Below are 25,472 nucleotides of genomic sequence, written 5' to 3'. Positions count from 1 at the left end.
TTGTAACACCTCAGCCAATCAGTTGGCAGAATTCCTAAATATTGATCTCTGTAAATTTCAATATTTCTCCAAAACTACTGAACAGATTTACACCTAATAAACAAAAGCGTGCTTTCTAGACCAGGACCCTTCTCCCTGTCAAATTTGGGGTAACTCCGTTCACCGGTTTGACCTGTAGCCTTGTCTAAAGTTTCCTATGGAAATTAACATGGAGAAAACACGTTTTGGAACCCCCCTTTTTTCTCAGCCCCCCCTTGACGAATCACCCCCAAACATAGAAGCTGATATCAACAAAGAATTTGTTTTGAAAATTTTGCGAAGATTCGTCAATCAACGCCAAAGTTATTTGGAATAGAATGTTGCCATGATGTGACTTATTTTTCTGCAACGTGCACTTTATTTGAAAGACATCGAGACTGATTAAAAAAACACTATTCAGCAGAATGAACATTTTACACAGTTCGGATGTTATTTTAACAATCTTGGGGCTTGCTGGGTATAATAGTCATCTGCCCGAGTCACATAATTACTTGGTAAAAAGCACAGAGTAATTAGCACTACGATATTGCTCACCTGTGAACAAGGCTTTGTTGCTGAAACGCGTAAGGACTGACATATTGCCAACCCATTTGAAATAAATGTCAGAGTCATTGAGTTGTGGCTTCTCTATCCCTTGGTGTTTGTCAGCGCGAAGCAAATTACAAGATTCTCCATTCCCGTTTTTTAAGCCGCCCTGCAGGGACGGGGGCTCCTGACATTTGGAGAGTTTGTGTAGAGGAGATCGATATACACACACATACACACACACATATACACACAATTCTGCTTTAATTTTGGACTGTTAAATGAAAAAAAGCAGGTGCATCATTTTGTTTTTGTTGTCTGCATGCGTGGTGCACATGCGTGCAAAATCACGTGACCCCAGAATCATGCTGCCTCATTTTCGGTTCAGCTTTAGCCAAGCTGCACAGGATCGGTGATGCTGTACAGCATTGCTAAAAGTCAATGGAAAAGCAAGTTGGTCCCAAAGACGAGACAGATTGGCTCTGCCAACGCTTGATACTTTTTCAGTCAGCAGTCCATGGATGCTTTCTAGCTATCTCAATCTTGTGCTGCTTCCACCCTAAAAAAAATTGCTGCCCCACTGTGTTGTTTCACAGCCTCCCCAACTTGTCTGTATAAGCGCAGAAACGGTTATTTTTTGATAGGGTTGCAGAGGAAAATGTAAGGGTTGCTTTTGCTGTAGCTTCAAAATACATTGTATGAAACCACATGCTTTGGCTCACTAAGGCTTTTATTACACTGGGGTGAGGACTATCTGCAGGCCTCGGTGGCAAAAGGTATGCTTAGTATGATGCTTCTCCAGGAGGCCCATGATCTGCTCCTCTGGGCTACTGAAGAAACCAAATGGCTGTAAATTAGGCCGTGGCAAGAGTTTCTCTTTACATTCCGACAACACCTTATTCTTTGTAAATTCGGTTAACTGTTTCCAGAGTGAAAAGCACTTCAGAAATAAAGCATGTCTTTTATAAAGTTTAAAACATTGTATGTTCTGCACTCGCATAAAAAAAGCCAACTATTAGCTTTGCCAATGCGTGTTCCTCTTAAGAGATTACTCACCCACAATTTCAGTTGCCAGCTGAGCTGCCTTCTGCTCAAACAAATCTTTCATCTGCTTTATATTAAAGTTTTCAGTGTGTGACTCCTCCAACTGCACTTGTAAAGACTGCAACTCTGCAGAAAAGTAATACATCAAAAAGATATGAATAACATTTGACAATCGTACTGGAAATATAAATGTACTAAGGTATCTTTAATGAATTCGAACAGGAGGTTTGACAGAGTTAAATGACAACGTCACTTCGGCAGCTTTGCACAAATTGTCAATATCGGTCACAACCGAAAAAAAGAATTGTGTGCATGCACTCCAAAGTCCCATAGAAAATATGCATTGTTGACACGATCGGTGTGCTTGAATGCCAGATTCATGACAGAAGCATGATACTACTTTCAACGGATGTACTCTTTGCACTGACCACAAGCATTTACCCATCAAGAATGGCCTGGAAGCTACGACCAACAGTACATCAACACAATATTAAAGATCCACAGTTAAACCTAATGCAATTTCATTTCACATTCTGCACTCAAAATAGTACCACACAAGAGTGGCTCTCACTGATGGCACAGAGCTGCTGTACTCCTAACTGCAAGACGTGGCCTGCCTTGCAGAAGATACCAAAATGCCTTCAACAAAATTAGCATTCATGGTACTCTCCGGAGTGACTACATCCAGGTCTGGTAAGGTGGACGTTTCCATGACTGGCATAACTATAACTGATACGTTTGGATGTAATGGTATCACTACAGCAAACATCCTGCTACACCTAACTACCTCGAAACCCTCAAGAATTACAACTAAAGCATGGGCGACCTTTCAAACAGATTACGCGGATGCCTAACTGAGATCCAAGCCACGATTTGTTCAAAATCAATTTCATAGTTTTTAAACACCGTGGGCATGCCTATAGACACTTCTCCACGTAGCCCAAGAAATGAATTATGCTATGAAAAGATGCCCATCACGTTTAACGACCTGACAATGAGTCCTCCAACAACTAGCATTTGCTCAAAAAGTAACAGCCCTTCACTGCTTGTAATGGCAGGATAAGGCTATGACAACACCTCACACCAGCATCTACCATGTTAACGAAAATTGCAACTTCAGGACATAAAACAGCAACAGCATGCTTATCTAGCACTTAGCATGGCAATCACTGGTTATCGATCAGCAAAAAAAAAACCTCCATCAAAGTCATCTTCTTGACACAAGATCCTACACAGAACAATACAAGATTTCCTACATGACAAATGAATAAAGTAGCTTCAGATACCAGCTCAGATTTTTAGGGCCATTGCCACTAATTCAAATAAAATGTACACAGGAGGCTGCTCCTTCTTGGTATTAACCGTCTCCCTGGCAAGTTGTGAAAGACAGTAGGCCATCTAATGCTCAGAATGACTGGGCTCTCCCAACCGGAGTTATTCATAAGATATAAACGCATCACACGCTCTTTTACAGAATATAAATGGAGAACTAGTAGGGAAGAGCTACTAGCTTTACATAGCCCATCTTAAAACAAAGCGTTGTCTCAAGGCACACCATCAAGATGACAGACTACCTTGGATTCAGGAAACACTCAAAATGTTGCCATGCCCCACCACACCGTGCACAGCATCACTGCATAACGTCGTAAAAGCTGAAAGATACATATACACACATATATGTATATATATATACACATATACACACACAAATATATCACATATCACACACACACCCATATATATATATATATATATATATATATATATATATATATATATATATATACACACATATATGCGCACACGCACATGCACGCATGCACGCACACACACACAAACACATGCACGCACACACACACATGCACACACACACATGCACACATGCACGCACACACACGCATGCACGCACACGCACGCACATGCACACACACACACATGCACACACACACACATGCACACACACACATGCACACACACACATGCACACACACATGCACACACACATGCATGCACACATGCATGCACACACACACGCACACACACGCGCACACACACACACGCACACACACACACACGCACACGCACACACGCACACACACGCACACATGCGCACACACACATGCGCACACACACATGCGCACACACACACACATGCACACAAGCTGTTATGCACACAAAGCTGTTATGCACACAAAGCTGTTATGCACACAAAGCTGTTATGCACACAAAGCTGTTATGGCAACACACAAACACGCTGCAAAGGTGCATAAACTGGCGTTTTTTAGCTTTAGTAATGGACAAACACACATGCCGGTGCCAGTGTGCGCTCAAGTGACAAGAAATATTAACAGATGCTACATCCAATATAGCTCCTAACATCCACACACGGATACAAAGTTCGAACAGACAACCCCAAAAAACCGTTGGATTGGAAACAATGGGGGCAATAAAAAAAACAGAGCCACAAAGATGACAACACACAGAATAACATAACATTGAAACCAAGAGTCAAAGGCCACATGAGACACAGAAATTAGCTTGAAAAACAAAAGGGAAAGACTTAGACATGTAAACCTTGATAAGGGGACTCTTAATCGCAAAGAAAATGTTACATAAGAACACAGGGATGCTGAAATGGACACCAAAATATAGGATATAGAGGATCAAATAGGGTCCACGTTGAGAAGATTAAAACATGCCACAGAATCTACAGGTACACTTATGGACGGTCTACGACAAGACACACAAACAAGGATACAGTAACAGTCTTACAAATATGCTAATACTGGAACCTATAAACATGGGAATGTATAGTTGTGTAGATCATGCCCCGCCACAGACATAAACAAACACTGGCATAGTCAACTCATTAATTTTAATTGTGGAGCAATACATTTTACATTCCTGTGTTTGAATGTATTGTCACATTAAAGTCAGACCTATTGTCTTTGTCAATGCTGGGTAGTGGCTGATGTGGTGGCCATGTGGTATTGGGGATGGTCTTATTGTTGGTGCTGTTACTAATGGCGGTATTGCAGGTATTGGTATTCATGGGGAAATTGATAGTGCCATTGGTATTATTACAGTGGTAGTGGTGTGACTTGCAGAGGAGGTGAGGTATTGATGGCCGTACTAGCGGTGGTATTAGTTGTGTTTTGTATTTTTGGTGGTGCTAGTTGTGGTGTAAGGGGTGGAGGTATGGGTACTGGTGGAATTTGTCTTGGTGGCTGTGAGAATGTGTTTTTTTCAAAAGGCTTAGCCCCCCACTTCTTGCCTGAAAAAATGATGAGGTTTTGATTGAAACTGGGATTCCAAGACTACTTGGTGTCAAGACTGTGGGACACTGGGAGACCAAACTCGAGAGTAGCTGTAAAAATAAAAAAAATGCCTCTAGCCAGCCTGCAGTACATGTCTTTGCTAATGTCTAGATGGGCTCTAAGGTGTAGCCTGACAAGGTCAGTGATCCCACTTAGGCAACCTTAGGAGGGGTAGATTTATACTGTGCTGCCTGGCCCACTATTATGCAAACATACAGGCAGTATCCCTTGATTAATGGGACCAGAGTAGAGGCCCTTAGGGATACTGGGTCTAGTGTCAGAGCAACTGGTTCACTTAGAACAATACCTGATTGGAAGGACATGTCCAGTCACCAATGCTCACAAGGGAACAAAGATACATTCCATGGCTATGGTATCTTTTGACTGGGTGGTGAGAATTTGGTCCGAAGGAACTGGCTGTGCCCTCATCCATCCCTGTAGACTGTCTGCTAGGAAATTATCTGGATACTTCCCCTTGGGCTGAAGTCAAACTGAGGACCCATGCAGAATGCTCGGGATCCCAGACTGGGTTTCTGTAAAAACCAAAGCGCAGAGCCCAGAGTGAAAAAGAGATGCTGGATCCTGAAGGAGTGGACCAGCCATCCAAGAGAAAAGGCAAGAAGATTGGGGGAATAGATTCCAAACAGATTTCAGGTCAGGACTCCTCTTCCGAGAAAGAGACCTGTTATTCCCAGAGGGAGCTAAGCCTGGGGAGCTGGTCCTTACACGTCAGAGCGCTTGGGCCCAAGGTCACCGTCCCACTCTTTAAAGACTGCGGCAATAAGGTGCAGCACAGGAAAAGGGAGGCATCACTGGTTCCCAGAGGGGCTATTGGGAGGATGGGTTCCTATACACTGAGACCAGAGACCCCAAACCTGGTGCAACCAGGAGAGTGGTAGTACCTCACACGTATAGAGAGTTCCTCGTCACTGGCCCATGATATCCCCTTAGCTGGGTACCTTGGTCAGGATAAACATGGAATAGATTAGTCAATCATTTCTACTGGCCAGGGATGTCCCAGAAGGTGAAGGACTTTTGTCAGTACTGCGTCTCCTTCCATGCCAGTGGGAAGGCTGGAGGCCACCTGAAGGCCCCCTAAATTCCACTTCGTCGTTGGGGTACCTTTTGAAAGGATAGGGGTCGACAAAGTTGACCCCCAGACCCTCAAACAGCCTCAGGGAACAGATATATTCTGGTGGTAGAAGACCATGCCAACAGGTATCCAGAAGTTATTCCCCTTACGTCAACCACTGCCCCTGCAGTGGCCAAGGCCCTCCTTTGTATGTTGATCAAGCTTGGTTTCTTGAAGAGATGGTGGCAGACAGACAGACAGACAGAGGTACAAACTTCATGTCTGCATAATTAAAACACATATGGAAGGAGTCTGGAGCGACTTACAAGTTCACTACCCCATACCACCCACAAACCAATGGCTCGGTTGAAAGATTTAACCAGACATTGAAAGGCATGATTGCTGGACTCCTTGAAAAACTCAGGAGCTCATCTCCTTCTGAGTTTTTCTGTGTCTGTGTTTTGCCTACAGGGAAATGCCACAGAAGAGTCTGGTCCCCCCAACCCCAATTGAACTTCCGTTTGGGCATTCTGTAAGGGATCCACTGAGTGTTTCGATGGAACGAAGGGGAAAGCAGTTCAAAGAGCCAAAGGAAGACAGTGGATTATGTGCTTCGCCTTCGCTCTTGGATGGCTGAGTACATGGAAAAAACAAACCATAACCTTCAGGCCAGCCAAGAGCTCCAGAAGCAATGGTATGACCAACAGGCTGCCATGGCGGATTGCCAGCCAGGGCAAAAGGTATGGGTGATTGAGACTCTGGCCCCTAGGGTCCTCTTGCACAAGTAAAGTGGGCCCTACCCCGGCCTTGAAAGAAAAGTGGAGGTTACCCATGTGGTGGACCTTGGTAGTTGCAAATATCCCAAAAGGGTTATACATGTCAACCGCCTGAAACCCTTCTATGCTAGAGCTGATGTGACCATGCTCATGGTTACAGAGGAGGGACAGGAAGCTGGGAGTGAACCACTCCCTGATCTCCTATCCAGCAATCTAAAAGAGGAGTCTGTTGATGGAGCGGTCTTGTCAGACAACTTCACTGACTAACAGAAGGTTGATTGCAGGCAAGTCCTAAATCAGTATGCTGAGCTCTTCTCTCTGACTCCCGGTCAGACTAGCTGGTGCACCATTGATGTGCACACTGGTGACAGCCTACCTGTGAAAAACAAACTTTACAGGCAGTCTGATCAAGTCAGAGAGAGCATCCAAGCAGAAGTAATTAAGATGCTGGAATTGGGTGTCATTGAACCCTCAGAGAGCCCCCTGGGCCAGCCCAGCTGTATTAGTCCCTAAACCTCACTCGAAGGTGAAAAAAGAAAATTAGGTTTTCTGTGGACACAAGGGGTCTCAATACTGTGACAAAGACTCATGCACATCCAATTCCTAGAGCAGATGAATTGATTGACAGGTTGGGGGCAACCAAATACCAAGCACCTTTGATCTCACATCTGGGTACTGGCATAGGTCTGACCCAAAGAGCCAAAGACAAATCTGCATTCTCCATTCCAAGTGGGCACTTCCTGATTACTATGATGCCCTTCAGATTAAGGAATGCCCCTGCCACTTTCCAGGAGGTTAGTGAAAGAAGTCCTTGCTGGATTGGAATCCTTTAGAGCAGCTTATCTAGATGATATTGCGGTCTATTGCTACACCTGGCCGAATCACCTGATCAACCTTGGGATGGTTCTTGAGGTCTGAAAAGCGCAGGGTTCACACTCCAGGCAAGCAAGTGCCAGATAGGGCAGGGAAAGGTTGTGTATTTGGACCACCTGGTAGGTGGCGGCCAAGTTTAGCCACTACAATTCAAGCTCCAGACAATTCTGGACTGGGAAGCTCAAAGAACTCAGACCCAAGCCAGGGCATTCCTTGGCTTGACTGGGTATTACAGGAGGCTTGTGAAGGATTATCGGTCCATGGTGCTCCCCCTCACAGAACTCACCTCCGAGAAGATGGCAAGAAAGCGAACTCGACAGTGAGCTGTCAAAAGGCTTTTGACACTCTGAAGGATGCAACGTGCTTTGCGCCAGTCATGAAAGCTTCAGATTACTCCAAGCAGGTCATTAAGTAGACAGATGCCCCTAGGCATAGGATTGGAGCAGTACTAGCCCAAACAAATGATGAAGGCCATGACCAACCCGTTGCTTTCATAAGCAGGAGACTACTCCCCAGACAGCAGCATTGGAGTGTCAGAGAGGGAAGCTTTTGCTGTGGCCTGGGTCTTAAAGAAGGTGAGGTACACACTCCCTAGTTCAGACATTCCACAGGCCTCTCGGATGGCTACAACAAATGAAATGTGAAAACCCCAAACTGTTAAGGTGGTCCATATCCCTACAGGGAATGGATTTTACAGTGGAACACAGACCTGGGACGGCCAATGCAGATGGCCTTTTCAGGTTCTTCCACTTACAAGATGACGACTCTCCACGGGAAGGCTAGTTTCATCCTCTTTCATTGGGAGGGGGGTATTGTGAGAAAGTGCCTCTTTTGACATGGTTAGTCCCCCAATTTTGGTTTGGAAATGATGTGATTTTGCCTCAGTGCACGGGGTGGTCTCTGCCAGCCAGGTCCCATGTGCTAGAGCTCCTACCCTAAAACTGTACGATGATTGGCAACTTCAGACCCCCCTGTAAGTCCCTAGTAAATGGTCCCCCAGGTACCTATAGCATTGGGACTGAAGAGGGTCCCCTAGACACCCCTCACCAAGGGCATGCAAACTGCCACTGCAGTCTGCATGTCTATGTGCAGATAATAAAAGAAAGTCGACATTTCACACTGTGCCATGTCAAAGCAGCACTATCCAATGTACAGTTAAGTCACCCCTCTAGCAGGCCTTAAAAGCCCTAAGACACTGTGCACTATATCTCCGGTGTGGGCATATCTGAATATCCTACAATATTTAAGTATATTCTTGATATTGTAAGTACCAGGGAAGCCATAGAGAATGCACAGGTTGGAAACTTGACAACCAGAGATTGTCAGCACCATGATGGCTTAACTTAACCCAGGAGTGTTTGGTACCAGACAACTCCTCTTAATAAGCCCACACTGATGCCAGTGTTGGATTATTTAAAGCATGTACTCAAAGGTGCCCTCTAAAAATCTACCAACCCTTGTAGGGTCTCTGACTGGCGTTAGGCAGCCTGTCACCACCAGACATGTTTCTGGACCCCTGGGTCAAGAGCTCCTGGTCCCTGGGACCAGAAACAAAGCCCATCCTGGAAGGAGGTATCGAACATCCTACCCCAGGATAAGCACAGTGCTCGAGAGGGAAGCTTCAAAGGCCTTGCCACCTTTGTGCTGCGCTCCCGGCCTCTGCTGCTAGCAGCAGATGGCAGCCCCTAGTACAAATCCCCACTTTTGGTGGGAGAACCAGATGGAAAACTAGGAGAGAATAGGAGGTGTGCCCCCTGCAGCAACTCCACCCTTCAGGAGCTGAAGGCGAAGTGAAGCACATTTTTAGTGGCCACCATCTTGACTTGGGCTTCTCGAATAAGGGCTAGGGCTATGTCCCTCACCTAGAGGAGGTAGGCATAATAGAGGGAGTAGATACCCCAGGTAAGGACCTCATTGGACACTCACCTGTAATTCCCCTAAATCTAGTATTTAGTTGGCACCCACAGACCCTGGGATCAGATTCCTGACTACCTACAAAGCCCAAACGCTGTACAGCCACCCCAGCAAGAAGAACCGGTGGCTGATTTGGCGCCAGCCCTGCTTGCCTGAATATTGCCTTTCGCCCTCGCTTCAAAAGTCAGCTCGTCCTGCAGGCTCCGCAACCTCCAAATGCCTGCCTTCTATAATGATCAAGAAACTGCTGTTGAAGCAGACATGTCAAATAAGAAACCAACTTTAAAACCAAAGAGCTCAGGCCCACCTCTGCACCAAACGACGACAGCCTGAGTCCAAATGGGCCACCAGTCCTGCAAAGGTTCCTCAGCGATTCTGAGCCAGAGTCCACCGGAGGTTGACCCCTTCCAGACTAACTCCACGCCTGCAATCTCAATCCTAAGACTCTGCTTTACTGAGACCTGCCTGGTAACCTGTTCCAGACGTCAAAGGACACGCCTGCACCGGAAGCCCGTGGGCCATGGGGAGCATGACCAACGGTGTCCCTATATCCCCTAACATCAGAACTTACCTGGGCAGCTGTGGGTTTTCACCGTTCAGCCTCCTAGCCCGAGCCTGCAGCCTTGATCCAAAATGGATCCCTTCCATTGATTTGAAATAGGCACAAGTCACTCTGTTGGTACTCTGCACCCACCCACCCTGAGCAGCTGAGGGTCTAAGTTTGATGCTGCCTTGTGGACCCCCTGTGCTTACCTTAACTGCTGGAGAATAACTCCTGACACCGCTTTACTTACCTGTGAGAACCGCAACTTCAATCGCCCCCCCAGTCTCCATTGGTTAACATGGGCGCCCAACCTCAAATTTGACTTATGCACCACACCGCCCCTGTTCCGCTGGTGGTGATCTCTTGGAACTAATCCTAACCTTGCCTGATATCGCCCCAAAACCCAGAAGACTGGATCTGCAAGTGGTGTACTTACCTTCAAAACTGCATTCTTATTTTCTTACATTGGTAGCAAAAGGAATGGTGACAGCTAACAACGTCTGTAGTCAGGCTTACAATAGACATACAACTTCTGTACAAAAACATTGGAGTAAGAACACTTCTGTAGGAAAGTGCTCCTTTTTAATATTGTCATTCCCACTTCTTGGCTGGTGTTTGAAAAGCAGTTTTGACAGAAGAGCTTGAAACTTGAAACCGGACAGAAGAGCACTGGGTTCCTGCTATCCAGGTTGCCTGTGCAAGACCTCTTCCCAATTGTTCAATTGTTCCCCCAATTGGAAATACCTTTACCACCACTCTAAGCCCCTACTAAAGGGCTTCCTAGGTACCTAGGGCATGGGGGTACTAAAGATAGTCCCTAAAGACTGCAGCATGTATTGTGTTACCCTAAGGAACCCCTCAGCACACTCATGCAACCGGTCATTGCAGGCTGCATGGCATGGTGCAGATAAACATGAAGACATGACTTGGGACACCTCATGTGTGCCACACCTGCATGCATTGCACACAATATAGATAATATAGATAGGTCACTCCTACACCAGGCCTTGCAGCCCTAAGGAAGGGTGCACTATACTACATGTGCGGCCAGATTTGCAGGAGAAGATGTGCCCCTGTGATGTCTAAGTTGAATCTTAAGTGAACAGGGAAGCTATTTTTAGCATATGTGCTGGATACAGGTAATTACAAGTTCCCCAGCTACTTGATGGCTTCACTGAAACTAGAGATGTTTGGTATCAAACATCTTGTATTAATAAACTCACACTAAATCCAGTGATGGATTTATTATTAGATGCACCCAGAGGGTTTCTTAGAGGTGCCCACTGAAAACCTACCAACTACTAGTGTACTGGCTGACTGGTGCAGACCAGCCTGCCACTACATACCGGTGTCTGACTCCCTGCAGGTGAGAGCCTGCGCTCGCGGAGGGCAGAAACAATGCCTGCTCCAGCCGGAGGGGTCACCTCCTCCAAGCAGGTTATAGAGATAGAAGGATGACCGATCTTGGTGGAATTGGCGCTTTACAATATATAGGCTATTATTATCATTTGCAACACTAGTTATATATTTAGTTGGGTGCCTAGGCATGGGTTGTCATCCTTACCCCAAGTAATCCACAGATGAGGTATATAAATGCACAAGGCCTGTCACACCAACACGAATTATCAATGGGAAATTTCCAACAATATTTCAAATTCACAAATATAATACAAGTTCAATAGAGATTAAATTTCATTTAATTTTTTGAGGTTTTCCTCCAGTCCAGCCTGGACTGGAGGAAAACCTCAAAAAATTAAATGAAATTTAATCTCTATTGAACTTGTATTATATTTGTGAATTTGAAATATTGTTGGAAATTTCCCATTGATAATTCGTGTTGGTGTGACAGGCCTTGTGCATTTATATACCTCCTCCAAGCAGGATGGTTAAGTAATCAGCATATCCAGGCAGGAGGCTTCAAATACCTCTGCCACCCTTAATATGCGAACCAAGGCTTCCCCAGCAGAAAGGGGAAATGCCACCCCAGGCCCATTTGGCTCCAGGACAGGCAGGAAAAGTAGCTAGTCAGGAGGTGTGTTTCGTATTAGGCTAGTTGCATCCTTAAGGTGGGCTACCTGATGGAATTCTAAGTTTTGTGTTCACATCAACTTGGTTTTTAGTGGAATTAGGCTCACTGGGTCAGGATTATGCCCACTTCCCACAGGAAGTGGTCATATATAGGGTGTAGTCACCCTTAATGTCCCTAAACTGAGCATTTAGGAGAAACCCTGATGCCAGGAACTCGGATTTGAAGAATCCAGAAGAAGAGGACAGAGAGCAGCGAGAAAACGAGAACTGGAGACTGCTATGATGTTTTGGCATCAAACCCTGCCTGCCTGCACTAGTCTCAACAATCATGACCAAGTGACTCTTTCTGCAGCTGAGCAACTACCAAGAACCCCGGTAAACTGCCAGCCCTTCACAAATTGCAGGGAACCTCCCTTGGGGTACAGGAGCTATCCCTCTGCAGTCCGCAGGCACCGAAGAAGCAGAGTCTGGTTTACCTTGTTGCCACTTCCCGGCCAGCCCATTGCAGCAGCCCCACAGGAAGAGGTACAAGTACTCCTGAAAGTCAGATCTAGCTCCCCCCTCAGTGAGAGGATACCAGAATGCACCGCACCAATACCCGGGCTACTGGAAACCTTGAAGCAAACAAAGCCCTTAAGAGTCCAATATGGACTCCCACAACACCGAGACCAAGCAGCCGTCAAGGGACGTCAGCATCGCAGAGATACATTTACTGAGTGGCTCATCTGTCCTGATTTCTGCACCTTCAACCAGCGAGAATGACAACTGCAAGGACCTTGACACACAGAGCCCGGCTGACCTATCCACTCTACACTGGACTGCCCGAACCCGGGTATCAACAAACCGGCTGTGCCCCCTCGCTTCAGGTGCCCTTGTGACCTAAGCCCCCCGTTGGAAACTCCCAGACTTGTCCCTAAGTTTCCCTCTGCAGCCTGTTTCCATGTGGCCACCCTTCCTTCCATTGGTGTAGCACGCGCAGCTACCAACCAGACCGCACCTTTAACACCCTAGGGAAGGTAATGAATAAGTGCTGGTGGTACTTTGCACCTTGGCCCCCTACAAGCCTAAGTACCAAAGGAGACCCCCAGAAACTCACCATAAATAACTGTAAGCAACATATACCTTTTTCTCCATAGGAAACACTGCTACATAAAGAACACATCTAAGTGAACTTTTTACTTAACTGTAAAAATCTGTATTTAAAAATTACTAACTTGACAACGAATTTCTTGGTATCAAAATGTATATAAAAATAAGACGTCATTTTCTAAATTGGTCTCTGGTTTATTCTTGAGTGTGTCTCTCATTTGTTGCCTCTGTGAGTACAACAAATGCTTAGCACTACCCTCTGATAAGCCTAAACTGCTCACACATACTACCACAAAAGACCATTTAATTTTCTAATTTGTGCTTCTGTAAACCAATACGGGTTTCCTAGACTCTTTACACAATGTGCCTAATTCTGGTCCACTATAAAAAGAGCCAGCTTCCTACAACTTCATAAGGATCTGTAACAAAAACACAGACCAGCTTAAGAGCAATGGGACAAGAAATAAAGCTCACAATAGTAAATATAAAGAACACTAGCAATGTCACATAAATGTGGTTGTTCTTAAAGTGTATCGGAGTTGGGGCAGACAAAAACAAACATATAAGCCCTCCATGGCAAGACTTTATGAAAAAAGGAAAAAAATAATTTTACAAGGCTCAACTAAAAATAAAACAACAATAGAAGTATGTAGCAGGGAAATTTAGAGGTACAAAAGCAGAAAGCCACAAACAAAGCCAAATGTAATAGCACAGACTAAGTATTATCACACAACCAAGGTTCAGTAATGCATATTTTATGCTTGAACTAAGATGGATCTGTCTACAGTCAAACACTGGGACATGGCAGGCAAGGAGGGACAGGCGACCACCGGTTTTGCCACACTTCCAACAAGAAGCCACAACTTGATAATTTAAATTATTTTTTCTGTGTACTTTACAAAGGGTTTAGGTTGTTATGTGTGCAACGTAATAATCGAACTACAATAGCGAATATAACCATCTCGGACATGGTTACTTTTAATTTGGATTCCTTTACTAATATTATTTTAAATTCTTCAATCTGAATATTGCTTTCATTAGTCATGAGGAACTGATTTTATGATGTGTTTTATGAAAACACTTCTTTAGTTTGATTTTACTTAACATACGCCCATACAGGAAATGTAACATAACAAGTGTATATTAACACTGATTACCAGTAGATGCAGATGTCGAAGTACCATCAATGGTAGATTCCTAGAGAAAACAAATTCAAAAGCAAGTAAACATTGCATTAGTTACTAAATGAAACACCGTCTTAAAGAGCGCATGCAACCAAACAACAGTTCTAGTGAGCAGTCTGAGAAAGAGACTCTGTTGAGCAGCAAAGAACATATTCTTTGCTCCTGGACAAGTCAATAGCATGCTGTTACGTTAAACTTACCAGAGGACATTGCACCAATATGAAGTCGGTGATAAGAATCTCAACAGGACACCGTAGTCAAAAGTGAAATATGGAGTGACAGTGTAAATAACAGCGGGACAGGTAAGTACCATAGGCTCTGTGAGTTTCTAACCAAGTGTAGTCAAGGCAGTATCTACAGCACAGAGAGTGGAAGCCACTGCAATAATATTCCCCAGCCTGAAGAATAGCTATAAAGTGAGGCTCTTGTGGATTAGTGGTATAGCAGAAGAGCTGCACACACAACAGTATGGTAAATCTTTTCAAAGAAATCACAATAAATGGTGTTAACACAGAACCCAGTTTCTAGAGGGTCTTAAATTGATGTGATGCTTAAATGTTGTTAGTTCTACATGTTTGAAGATATTTTTGATTTTTATCTGCCTGTTTTGTCCATTAAAAAGGGCTATATTATAGCCGGGCTATACCGGCCATTAAAGGCCCACTCCAGCGTTTCAGTGAGGGCCTTTAACAAGGGATTGAAATCCCCTTGGGTCTGAGAGGCCTTTGTTTAAACAACATTGGAATGTGGCTCTGCGGACCTTTACCGGCCTGTAGAAGCTCGAAGCACTCCATTGTCTGCAATGGAGTGCTCCACATTCCAATGTTCTCATAAGGCGGATTCTGATTATTTCCTAAATTACGTGGACTTTCGTTTGTGTACATAAACTGTAGGGCTGTCATAAACTGATTGATGTAGAAGAGGTGTGTTTTTTCGCAAAATAAACAAGGTCCATATATATCAAATTGTTCTGAAGATTGGTCATATTGTTTAGCATAATTTTAAGCATGCAATGCTCCCAATTTTTCAGTATGTATGTAGTAGTATGTATTCCTATTTAGTAGACAAGTGAATTGCCCCACCATCAGTGCACAATGCAGCATAGTTCTTCCTTTGGCTTCAGTGACCGTCTTATGCTAATAGTGAAAAAGATTTACTTTGTTGTTGCATGAGCAGTCCCATTCTAAAATTGGAATGTTCTGTTCACTAATTTTCTGAAAAAAACTATAATAAACCAGAACGGTGTGGTTAAGAGAATACAGCAAACTCCAGGATGATGATTGACTGAGAGGTCATAATTCTGTGAAGTTCTCTAAAGGAGCACAAGACTCTGCCGCCCAAGGCATGTAGGAAAACTGTATGACCACGCACAGTCTGGTATCAGGCTAAGAAATTGGAGAAAACTAAGTTTAGTACAGGGACACAGGCCTTTTTAACTATATTCCTGGAAGGAAGTGGACCTGTAGACCTCCCTTCTACACAATTCAACTAACCATCCATCAGTGGGCTCACTCTTTACACCGCGATATGTATTATGATGTATGTTGCGAACAGCACCTTACATGTAAGGTATGTGCCTACTACGGAGGCGACAGCAAGTATCTGCAAACAGAGGTTGTTTTCATTCTGGACTTTGACATGGCAACTTTAATGTCTACTGTCCCCAAGTCCTGCTCTGAATCCTTGCAGTGACCTAGGGTTACAGTTTCCCAACCCTTTTTTGTTTTGCTGCACTAGCAACGGCTGAGAATACCTACGTTTACGGAATGTTTAAAGAAACACTGGTGGTTTAGGTGGTACTGGCTTCCTATCACTGCCCTCAAAGCAGGATACATATCCACCCCATCCAGTCAGTAGTTGCATGTCATCAGGATTTTAAGGAATTTCTGTGCAGCATTCCAGAGAGACATGTCCGGAACATGAACCGGTTGGCTTTTATCGATTTCCAGGTCAGTACTGGATTTACATCCAGAAGCCATACTGATGCAATGTACCCTAAATAAGAGGTACCTGCACACCCTTGACCAGGAACAAACAGCAAGAGCAAGCTGACCAAAATTTGTTCAAAGATGTCTTGCAGAGGAGGAGCCAAGCCGGCGACCGCAATGGCCGCCTAGTCCCTCGGCTCCGATCATCATCTCCTCTCGAGACCGCATCCCGCGTGAACTACCGCGGCAAGACGGAGGGTACGGGGACATGAAAGCGCCCGATCATCGAGGGCGCAATCCCGAGGTCCGTGCCTGCTTCTGGAGGCGAGATAACGTCGGCGACGCTAGCGGCCCGCAGCAGCCCTGAGACCGGGGACTCGGCCATCTTGCGAGGCTGGTCCCCGAGCAAACAACAACGGCCGCCGTTGGCCTGGAGGGATCGGTCAGCTCTGAGGAGGCGTGTGGCGGCGATTTTCCTGGCAGGCCTATGTTGGCGATCTGTTACTACGTGTGAAGACCGAGACTCTCCCTGTGCCTCCGTGTAACCGGACAGTGCAACATTGTATCCACTCGCTCTCTGCCGAGAGATATTCTCCTAACCATCCCGCTTCTGGCGGGAGGCTCCCTAATTTCCTACGAGCCGCCCTTCAGCTGCACGAATTCCAGCGGTGCCTTTTGCTTGATCTCGGTGGCCCTGCCGGGGGAGCTACATTGCTCGCCGCCTTGCTGCCCGTGCCACGGCCCCACACCGGTCCTGATCTGACCCGTGCTACTATGGAGAGGGAGACCAGAACACATGGGGGGCACAGAACTGGTTTGCACCTTGACGCTTTGCTGGCCTCTCTAGCTGCCCTTCGTGACACCTTGGTGCAGGGCACCCTATTGCTGGGGGGCAAGTTGGATACCATGATCCTCGCGGTGGAGCCAATGATATCGGCTGGCCCGTTCGTTCACAGTGAGACGCCGTCTTCAAGATGGCGCCTATTACCGCAGCTGCAGGGTCGGAAACACGGTGTCTTGGGACTTTCCATACGTGTACTATTGGATGCACTGGACGTTCTGGACATGCTAGCCTGGACCTGGCTGCAATATCCTTCCCCAACGACCTGTTGCTTGATATCCTGGTGCTGTTCCTGCTGTATTTTGACATTGGATTGGGGTTCTCCTGTGTTGCTTCGTGGCATGGAGTGTGGAAGGTCTGTTTCACTAACTGGTCTCGCCCGCCGCACTTGCTAGAGATTGGTACTGTCGCTGGTTCTGGTACTTTAAGCAAGACTGGACAATCATAAATATCTCCCCTCTGGGTCATCGTCCTTTGTGCTGATACTGTGAGGGCTGCTTGATACGTTGTCCTCTTTGATGCTGCGCCTAGTTGACTCTGTCCCTTGATATGTTACTTTGATCTGATTCTTGCTGCTCTAGTTCACATTCTGTGCTCATATAATATCATGTATGGGAAGGGCCGAGGGACTGCTATAGGTTGGCTTTCATTTTTGCTTGTGATTCTGGCTGCAAGGGGTATTGCTTTCACGACGTTGTTACTACAGTGGGTATGAATGCTTTGGGAATGCGAACTGTACTGCTTTGTGATTAATCCTGTTTCCGGTGTGTTAATGCTCACGCTCCGCTCGTAGTTTTCCCGACTGTGTATACCTTGTTCAATGTTTACCCCTTGTACCGATATGTTTCAATTGCCGGCGAGGGGGCACCGGGTGCCCGGGAGCGGGTCTGCTCCTCTCCTCCTCCACTCTTTATAATTTCCCTACTGTGGGGCAGTTCCGGGGCGACAGGCACGCTGTTAGTGGGTTAGGCCGTAGCCATTACAGGGGTGCACAGTGGCGGGTGCGGGGGGGTGGTTTGTTGTTTTAGTTTGTTTTGTTCTATGGTCCCTATCGCTCTTTTCCGGCTTTGGGAGGGTCTTCCTCTTTAGTGGGGCTGACTGTCACTGGGTCTCGCACCTTTTTTCTTTTTCTATTTCCGGCATCTCAATATTCCTCTATTCCTCGCCCTTTTTTAGGGGTGGGGTCTCGGGGATCGGGCTTGGTAAAGTTGCTTTCTGTATCGTTGCTATTGTCTAGTTTTTTCGCTGCGGCTGCTTTGATTATATAGTTGCTGTACTTATAGCCTATCTCCGATTGTAACTGGGGTGTATCCCCCCTGCTTCTTCTTTGTCCTTTATGTAAGGTGTGTAGTCCTTGTTGTTGCAGCCCCCTCTCTTCTTCTAAACTTAAAAACGAAAACCTCCTATCCTATATCGCGCACCCCGCAGTCCTTATAGTGTACTTTGAAGTATCCTGTTTGTATATTGACCTATTGCCTACGACTCTCCTGTTTTTAATGACTGTCTTTGCGGCCGGCCATGATGGTTGTGGGCTTGCGCATGTATCTCCTGATTTTCCAATAAAGGTTTTCAAAAAAAAAAAAGATGTCTTGCAGAAAGGAGTCATCCCTGAACTACAAGGACCCAATAGCTAAGTTGAGCAGACCAGACCTAGAAATAATCCAAGAAGCACCTGGGTAATCACAGATTGAATACCTACAGATAAGCATTTAGGACTGTGAATGGGGTAAGCTTACATTGCCACAATACATGCATATCTGCCCTCTTCGAGGCCAAGATGGATAGAGGTTTTTCCAAGTCCAGTGATGCTCCTGTGAATCAAAAATCTGGATAGCACCTTGTCACTTTACACATATGGTTCCGTGAAGTTTAGTAATCGGACGGGGCACATATGTGAATGACAGCTGTACGGATCTCAGAACATTTTTTTTTATTGGATTTCAACTGAAGAGAATATTTCAGAGTTTTAACACACAAACTAGGCTTAAACACTTGATTAAAGATACACCCATGTCCCTTGACACAACTGGGTGTGTCTTTGATCAACTGGGTTACAATAGCTTAAAATAATGCACTTCTCTCTTCTAGTGTGCACCTTTAACTGTAGCTGGTGAGATAGCTAACCAAAGCGCCTCTGGCAGCCCTGTTTAGTGGATTAGAATGCTGAATTGGACCCACAAACATTCTTGTAAACTTGTGTGAGAACTGCCTTTTGGGTAGGAGTGCAGGGCGTTTGGACTATTTTTTGTTGGAACCTTAGCAGCATGGCATCTAACCCACCGGGTTCTCCAGCATTGCATCCAGGGCCACTGAAACTATGAATGGATGATGTCCAATATGGTTTTAAACCCCTCCTGGGAGCCCAAGAAGAGTATCTCAACTTATATTTATTAATAAACTTCAGCTAAAGGTGTGATGTGGTCAGATCATCACTATGGGAAGAGTTGGACTCAATGGGGCTTCACACTGGACTGGTATCTTTGTTACGTACACTCCACCTAGACGTCAACGCCTCGATTAGATTTGGGGCGAATGGTGAACGTAGTGAGAGCTTCGGCCTGTGTCTAGGTGTCAGGCAGGGATGTGTTTTGGTGCATAACTTATTTCTTTTGTATAATAATTAATTGGATTCCACCCTAATTGGAAACGGAATGCTGACCATAAACGGTCTAGAACGTTCCCATCCTTTTTTATTCAGATCATGTTGTCTTTATGTCAAACACTAAATGGTCTTCAGTTATTGTTATATGCCTTGGTTATCTTTATGAAGGGCCTTGGGTTGGACACGAATTTAGCCTTAAGTTTCATCTCGGCTTGAGGTCCTAAAAATCTGATGTTCCGATGTCTTGCATTTCTTGAGCAAACCCCCGGTCTGCACATAGTATTTATTATTCTACTGTATTCCGTTCTGTTTTCTGTCGCAGAGGTTTGCTGCTGTGCTATTTTTGATGTAGCTGCAAGGGGATTTGGAATGACAGAGTGGTTATTGTTACTAACTCTGCACTTTTGTTGATGGTACCTATTTGTAATGCATTTGTTTCTTTATTAAACGACGGTAGGTGGTTAGAGGGGGAGGGAGATCAACAACAGAGGCAGCAGGTGGGTTCGGAGTGACTGCAGGTGGGGACAACCAACAAGGTAGGTTGACTGTGGAATGAGGGATGGCGGGAGCAACACGTTGTCAAGAGAAATACACAAAGTAACCAGCTGAACAAAGGAGTGTGTGAAGGGAATAAAGGAATACGGATAACAGGCGTGGAGGGGGGAAAAGCAACATGGACAAGGATGACAAGGGAATAAGAGCAAACAAAATAGTATCTCAATAAGCAAGACCAACAAATGAAAACATTGTAGGCAAATAAAACATTGTTAAAATTGCCATTCCCAGGATAGAGGCCAAACAAGGTGATAAGTACAAGGTCAAGCTACTTAGCCGATCTCCCCCAGCTAAAGTTATATGTGGATGGTGACTGGAACAAAGAGATTTTCTACTGCATTGCTTCTTATGAGACCACAATTGTTTCCTTTTTTTTTGTTGGGGGGCGTGGGGGGGGTTAGGGGGAGGAGGTGGAGACTGTATTCAAGTAAATGTAAATTGATACTTGTATAGCGCACTACTCACCCGCAAGGGTCTCAAGGCGCTTGTACGACTACCGCTGTGGAACCCATCCTGGCTTTCCCTGTGAGGCGTCCACTCCTGGGCACCCCCAAGGTGGAGGCCTGGCATCCTTAGCGTTGTGGGGGCCGTTGTGGAGATTAAGCAAGCTATTGCTTAGAGTTGCTGAGTGGGACTCCATGATTGGAATAGGCACCGAGGCGAGAATTATCATGTCCGTGGAATTTTGAGCCCAAGACCCGCCGAGGCGGGGAATTGAACCCTGGTCCCGGGCCAGACCTCTGCATCAGGGTCTGCCGCTCTAACCATTGAGCCACACTTCTCCACACTATGCTGTACTCTATAATGTGGGCAATGCCAGCCGAGGGACAAAAAAGGTATAGACTGGGAGGGGGACAAGCTTTGATCAAAAAGGTAAATGCAAAGAAACCATGCAAAGAATGTCAGCATCACTAGTGTTTCTTTAGAAGGGTCCGAGTTGACCAATACTAGCCAGAAACCAACAGAAAAGGGGTTTCAGCGCAAAGGTGTACGATGTTGAGGGAGACCTTATTACTGCAAAAAGGAAATCTGCTGTGCTTAAAAGTTGTTTGAGGAAATAACGAAGACCGGTATTAAGGAAACTGCTTGTTAAAGGGCTACTTCTCATGATCCTCAAAACAATAATTAGTATAAGATTATGACATGCCGGGCAATTTACAGATGAAGGAAAGAGCACTCCAAGAGTGGTGCAAATGTGATTGGAGAGAAGGAAAGGAGTAAAGGTGATGACCGGTAATGCACTGAAGACCATAGAATTTAAGTCCCAAAGAAAAGGATTGATGGATAGTAAAAATATTTTTTCTAAAAAAGGGCTTACATTCTCCCAACTGCTTCAAATGGTGGTAGCAGGAAGAAGATTGGATGATTCAAGGGTTGGAAAACTACGAGATTGGAGTAAACTTGTGCAAGCTCAGAAATCATTTCTGCCAAAATAAAGCAAAGGTTGAAGAGACTGGCTACTTCATGAATAGAAAATGTGGGATGTGATCAACTACCCATTTGAGAAGAGTGGCCAAAAATTATTTGCCAAGTGCTAGAGTCGATCTCACACAAAAGATGTAATCAGGATGGGTTAGACCTGGCATTCATGGTGTGGGTTCCCCCTCCTTTTTGCCATCAGATCTCCTGTTTTGCTGACTTTCTTTTTGCTGGTCTTTGTAATTGAAGTAAAAAATCCTAACTTATAGTAAAGACCAATTTAAATTAACATTTTGAAACAAATGCAAATTTTACAACATTAGCATTTTCCTGCCGTAGCCATTTGGTGCCTCTAGCCTCTCCTGGGTCACTTGCTGGGTGCAGTTGACAATTGACTTTTGTGTAGCCCTCCTAGAAAGTCACACACAATAGGGTGCTTAGGTGTGCCTGGATGGGCCAGCACTGGCAGGATCGGAGGGAGGAGCAGGACCCAGCCCCACTAACACTTGACTAGGCTGTGTCCTGTCTCCACGCAAAGGGATACATACTCCCTGTAGTTAGACGGAGCCAGGGCCAGGAAGGCAGGGCGCCTGTGTACTTTAAAGTTATGCTTCTAGATGCTTCTGCCTGCTTCAGACGCACACATGGGCACAGATACTGGGACTCAGACACCACCACTTCAGGACATATGGATACTCTGCCAGGAAGAAGTACTCCTGGGCTGCTGATATGAGTGCCACTCTGCTGGACTGCTGATCTGAAGGGCTGCTGCCCTGCTGTGCTGACCTGCTGCACTCTTGCCTGAGTGAGAAGTCTGGAACTGGCCTGAAGTTGTGACTTTGTCCCAGTCTGATGCGACCAGCTATCCACAGTCTGCACTTTGTGCTTTTTGGTCTATTTTTACTGCAATCTTTAAAATCACATATCTCCTGTTTTACTGATTGGAGGATTGTTGTTTTGGTTGTGTTTAATTTGTTTAAAGAAAGTTCTATTTTTCTACCATTTGAAGTGTTGCACAAATACCTTATACATTGTCTTTAATTTATGCTTGACTGCTCTGTGCCAAACTATCAGAGGGTAGAGCACACATTAATTTACTGATGGCTTGTGCCACTCCCTGACAAGGATTGCGATTGATGTTTGAGTAGGGATCATACCTGAGTAAACCAACAACTTAATTTCTTACAGGATGTATTTTACATGTGAAATTTCTTAAGTGGTTAATTGATTTTATTTACTTTTCTGAGCTAAACTTGTATGTAGAATATAATTTTCTTTGATGCATTAGTGGGGTGGGTCATTGTGTAATGTTCCTGCCGAACCTGCGTCATAGCATTATCATGGAATAGTGGAGCTGGCAAAGTGGAATTAGCATTGCTGTTCTGCCTCAATCAGTTGGAAGGTAGTTCTCAGGAGTATTTTAACTAAAGTCAATAAAGCCAGAGTCTGTTTGCAACATTTCACCCTTTTTGGTGGGTTTTAGGATAACCAGATCATCTTCCCGGAATTTATTTTTTACTCCTATAAATTTGAACCAGTTGAGTATCAAATATATATATTACGTGTAGATAACTTTTCACAAACAAAATTCATATACAGACCTTTTTACATTATCTATTTTGCGGAAACTTTCTACATCTGTATTAAAGCTTATTGTTTTATATTATTGTATTACCCATTTATTCTTGTCTGACAAAGTTCCACTGTTTTTCTACATAGTTGTCACCTGCATGTGAAAAAGGAAAAGATGGACTTCATTCCTGTACATGAGTTTCCTCCAACATCATGGTTTAACAGTATTTCAATGTTTATTCAATAGTACTTGGCTGAACAATTTTGTTTATGAAGTCTATGAAACAAGTAAATATCTTTCCTCTATTTACATATTTAGAGTGAAATTTTTTCGGAAGAATCAGGTTAGGCTGGTTTAGCATTACCTCCAAATTCGTTTTAGATATTTAAGGCATCTTTAGTCTACAGCTGAAGGCTATGTAAAGAAAGGGTTTGAAGATTTGGGAATGCCTGTGCAATTTTTTAGGCAAAAGTGCTGAGGACACAAGACTAGGACAGCTAAATTATGGTTTGTCTCATATATTACAAAACTGATACTTTTGTGACTACTGGGATCGTGTTGAGAGGCTTATGTGTGTAGGTTAAAAATGTTTTTGTATGCAAATGCTAGTCACCCTTAAAAATATTTACTACAGGGTTCCTTTATTTTTCACATAACAATCACTTCGGTTAGTTATGTTCAAGAACAGCAAATCTTTGGTAAATTGAGAAAATCACTTTTTTTTTTTTAATTTAATGCATAATCCAAATTCTAGCATAGTTTAGGTAACTGGAGCTACAGGGCTTTTATACAATAGGATTCGATTAATAATGTGTCAGTTTTAGTACTACTTTTAAAAAAAAAGCATTTCCTTGTGATGAATTGGGCCTGGGCAATAAAGTCCACATGGCAAATTAATCTGCACACTTGTGTGTTCCAGTTGCAGGCTTAGCCCCATTTACACCGGTTGGCTGGAGTTGCAGTTTTCTCGTTGCAAGGGGTGCAGTTTCTTTACCTGACGTCGCAGCAGCAGCTTTACCTTTGTGGTGGCAGTAGTGGCGATTTCCCTTTGGAACAGGGAAACACCAGATGAAGTCAGGGTGGTCAGTTTGTGCAGCGGCAATCCTCTTCAGCGATGCGGCCCGCTTGGCCAGGTGTAGACAGGACTCAAGTACATTAGTTGTGGCCTTAGGCCAAGTCCTTTGTGATGGTGCCTCTATGGCAGGTGCAGCATTCGGGCAAGAGATGGGCTTTCCTCTTGCACAACAAAATATTAAAAGGCTTTTGCCAAAATTAGAACCTAGGATAACAGACTGCGCAGATGGGCGCACAGGGCATGAAATTCGATTTTACACCATTACGGTCTGAACTATTGTCGTCATCTCACAGTTGTATTTAACTAGTTATTTTTAACCTTGCTGCAAGGATTATTAAAATTATTACTACAGTATTATGAATGCACATTGTAAATGGGTATTGTGTTATACTATTTAAACTTACAAAAAATGATTTAACAAAAAAAAAGACCTGCTGTCTGGAGCACAAGTTTTCCAAAGAGTTTCATACAAGCAATTTCAGTGGAAAGACACCTTCAAGACCAATCAAAGGCTATGGGGAAAACTATAAACGTGGGGTGGGGAACCCAAGTCATCCACAGTACTATGTTTTGAAGATCACAAGATCAGGCGACATGTTCAGTGCCACATTAAGGGTTAAAAAACAGAGGGAACGCACAGATTAGTCACCTGCAGCCATTTAACTCTTACTGAGGTAAATGGAGGTCATTCTACAGAACAGGGTCTAAAAATGCCTGGATTAGCAAGCACAATGTCACATCTAAAACGTCTTGTGGGAAAACATTGTGGGGAAACCGCTGCAAAACTTAAATACATGAAAGTAATAAATTGACTAATGAATAGTCTGGGATTTGCAAGCTCAGGAAAAAATACAGGAATGTTTATCACATCTAATCAAAAATGAATGTTTTGCATTTCAATAACTAGAAACCTACTATAAGTAGTTTAAAAGAATTACTTGCTTCAGTTGCCCTTGAACTTTCTCCAGTTCTTTCTTCAGCTCCTCCGAGTACCATTTCTCCTCCTGGAAAAGAACGACAAGGACAACTAAATACTTTGACAGGTGGCTCCAATGCTGGTGAACGAGCTGAAAT

At 44.5% G+C, this 25,472-nt stretch overlaps 1 protein-coding gene across 1 annotated transcript in view; it reads right to left on the bottom strand.

Annotated features, from left to right (window-relative positions):
• EEA1 (early endosome antigen 1) overlaps positions 1–25,472 on the bottom strand; it is a 641,400-nt gene that overhangs the window by 518,000 nt on the left and 97,928 nt on the right. The window contains exons 5-7 of the mRNA XM_086919279.1: positions 25,337–25,402; positions 14,379–14,418; positions 1,621–1,734 (exon numbers count right to left, since the gene is read on the bottom strand). Coding sequence (XP_086775405.1) covers positions 1,621–1,734; positions 14,379–14,418; positions 25,337–25,402 — 220 coding nt within the window. The remainder of the gene's footprint in view (positions 1–1,620; positions 1,735–14,378; positions 14,419–25,336; positions 25,403–25,472) is intronic.

This window comes from Lissotriton vulgaris, chromosome 1_1, assembly GCF_964263255.1.
Source record: "Lissotriton vulgaris chromosome 1_1, aLisVul1.2, whole genome shotgun sequence".
NCBI classification, from domain to species: Eukaryota; Metazoa; Chordata; class Amphibia; order Caudata; family Salamandridae; genus Lissotriton; species Lissotriton vulgaris.
This window is presented reverse-complemented; position numbering and strand designations above follow the sequence as displayed.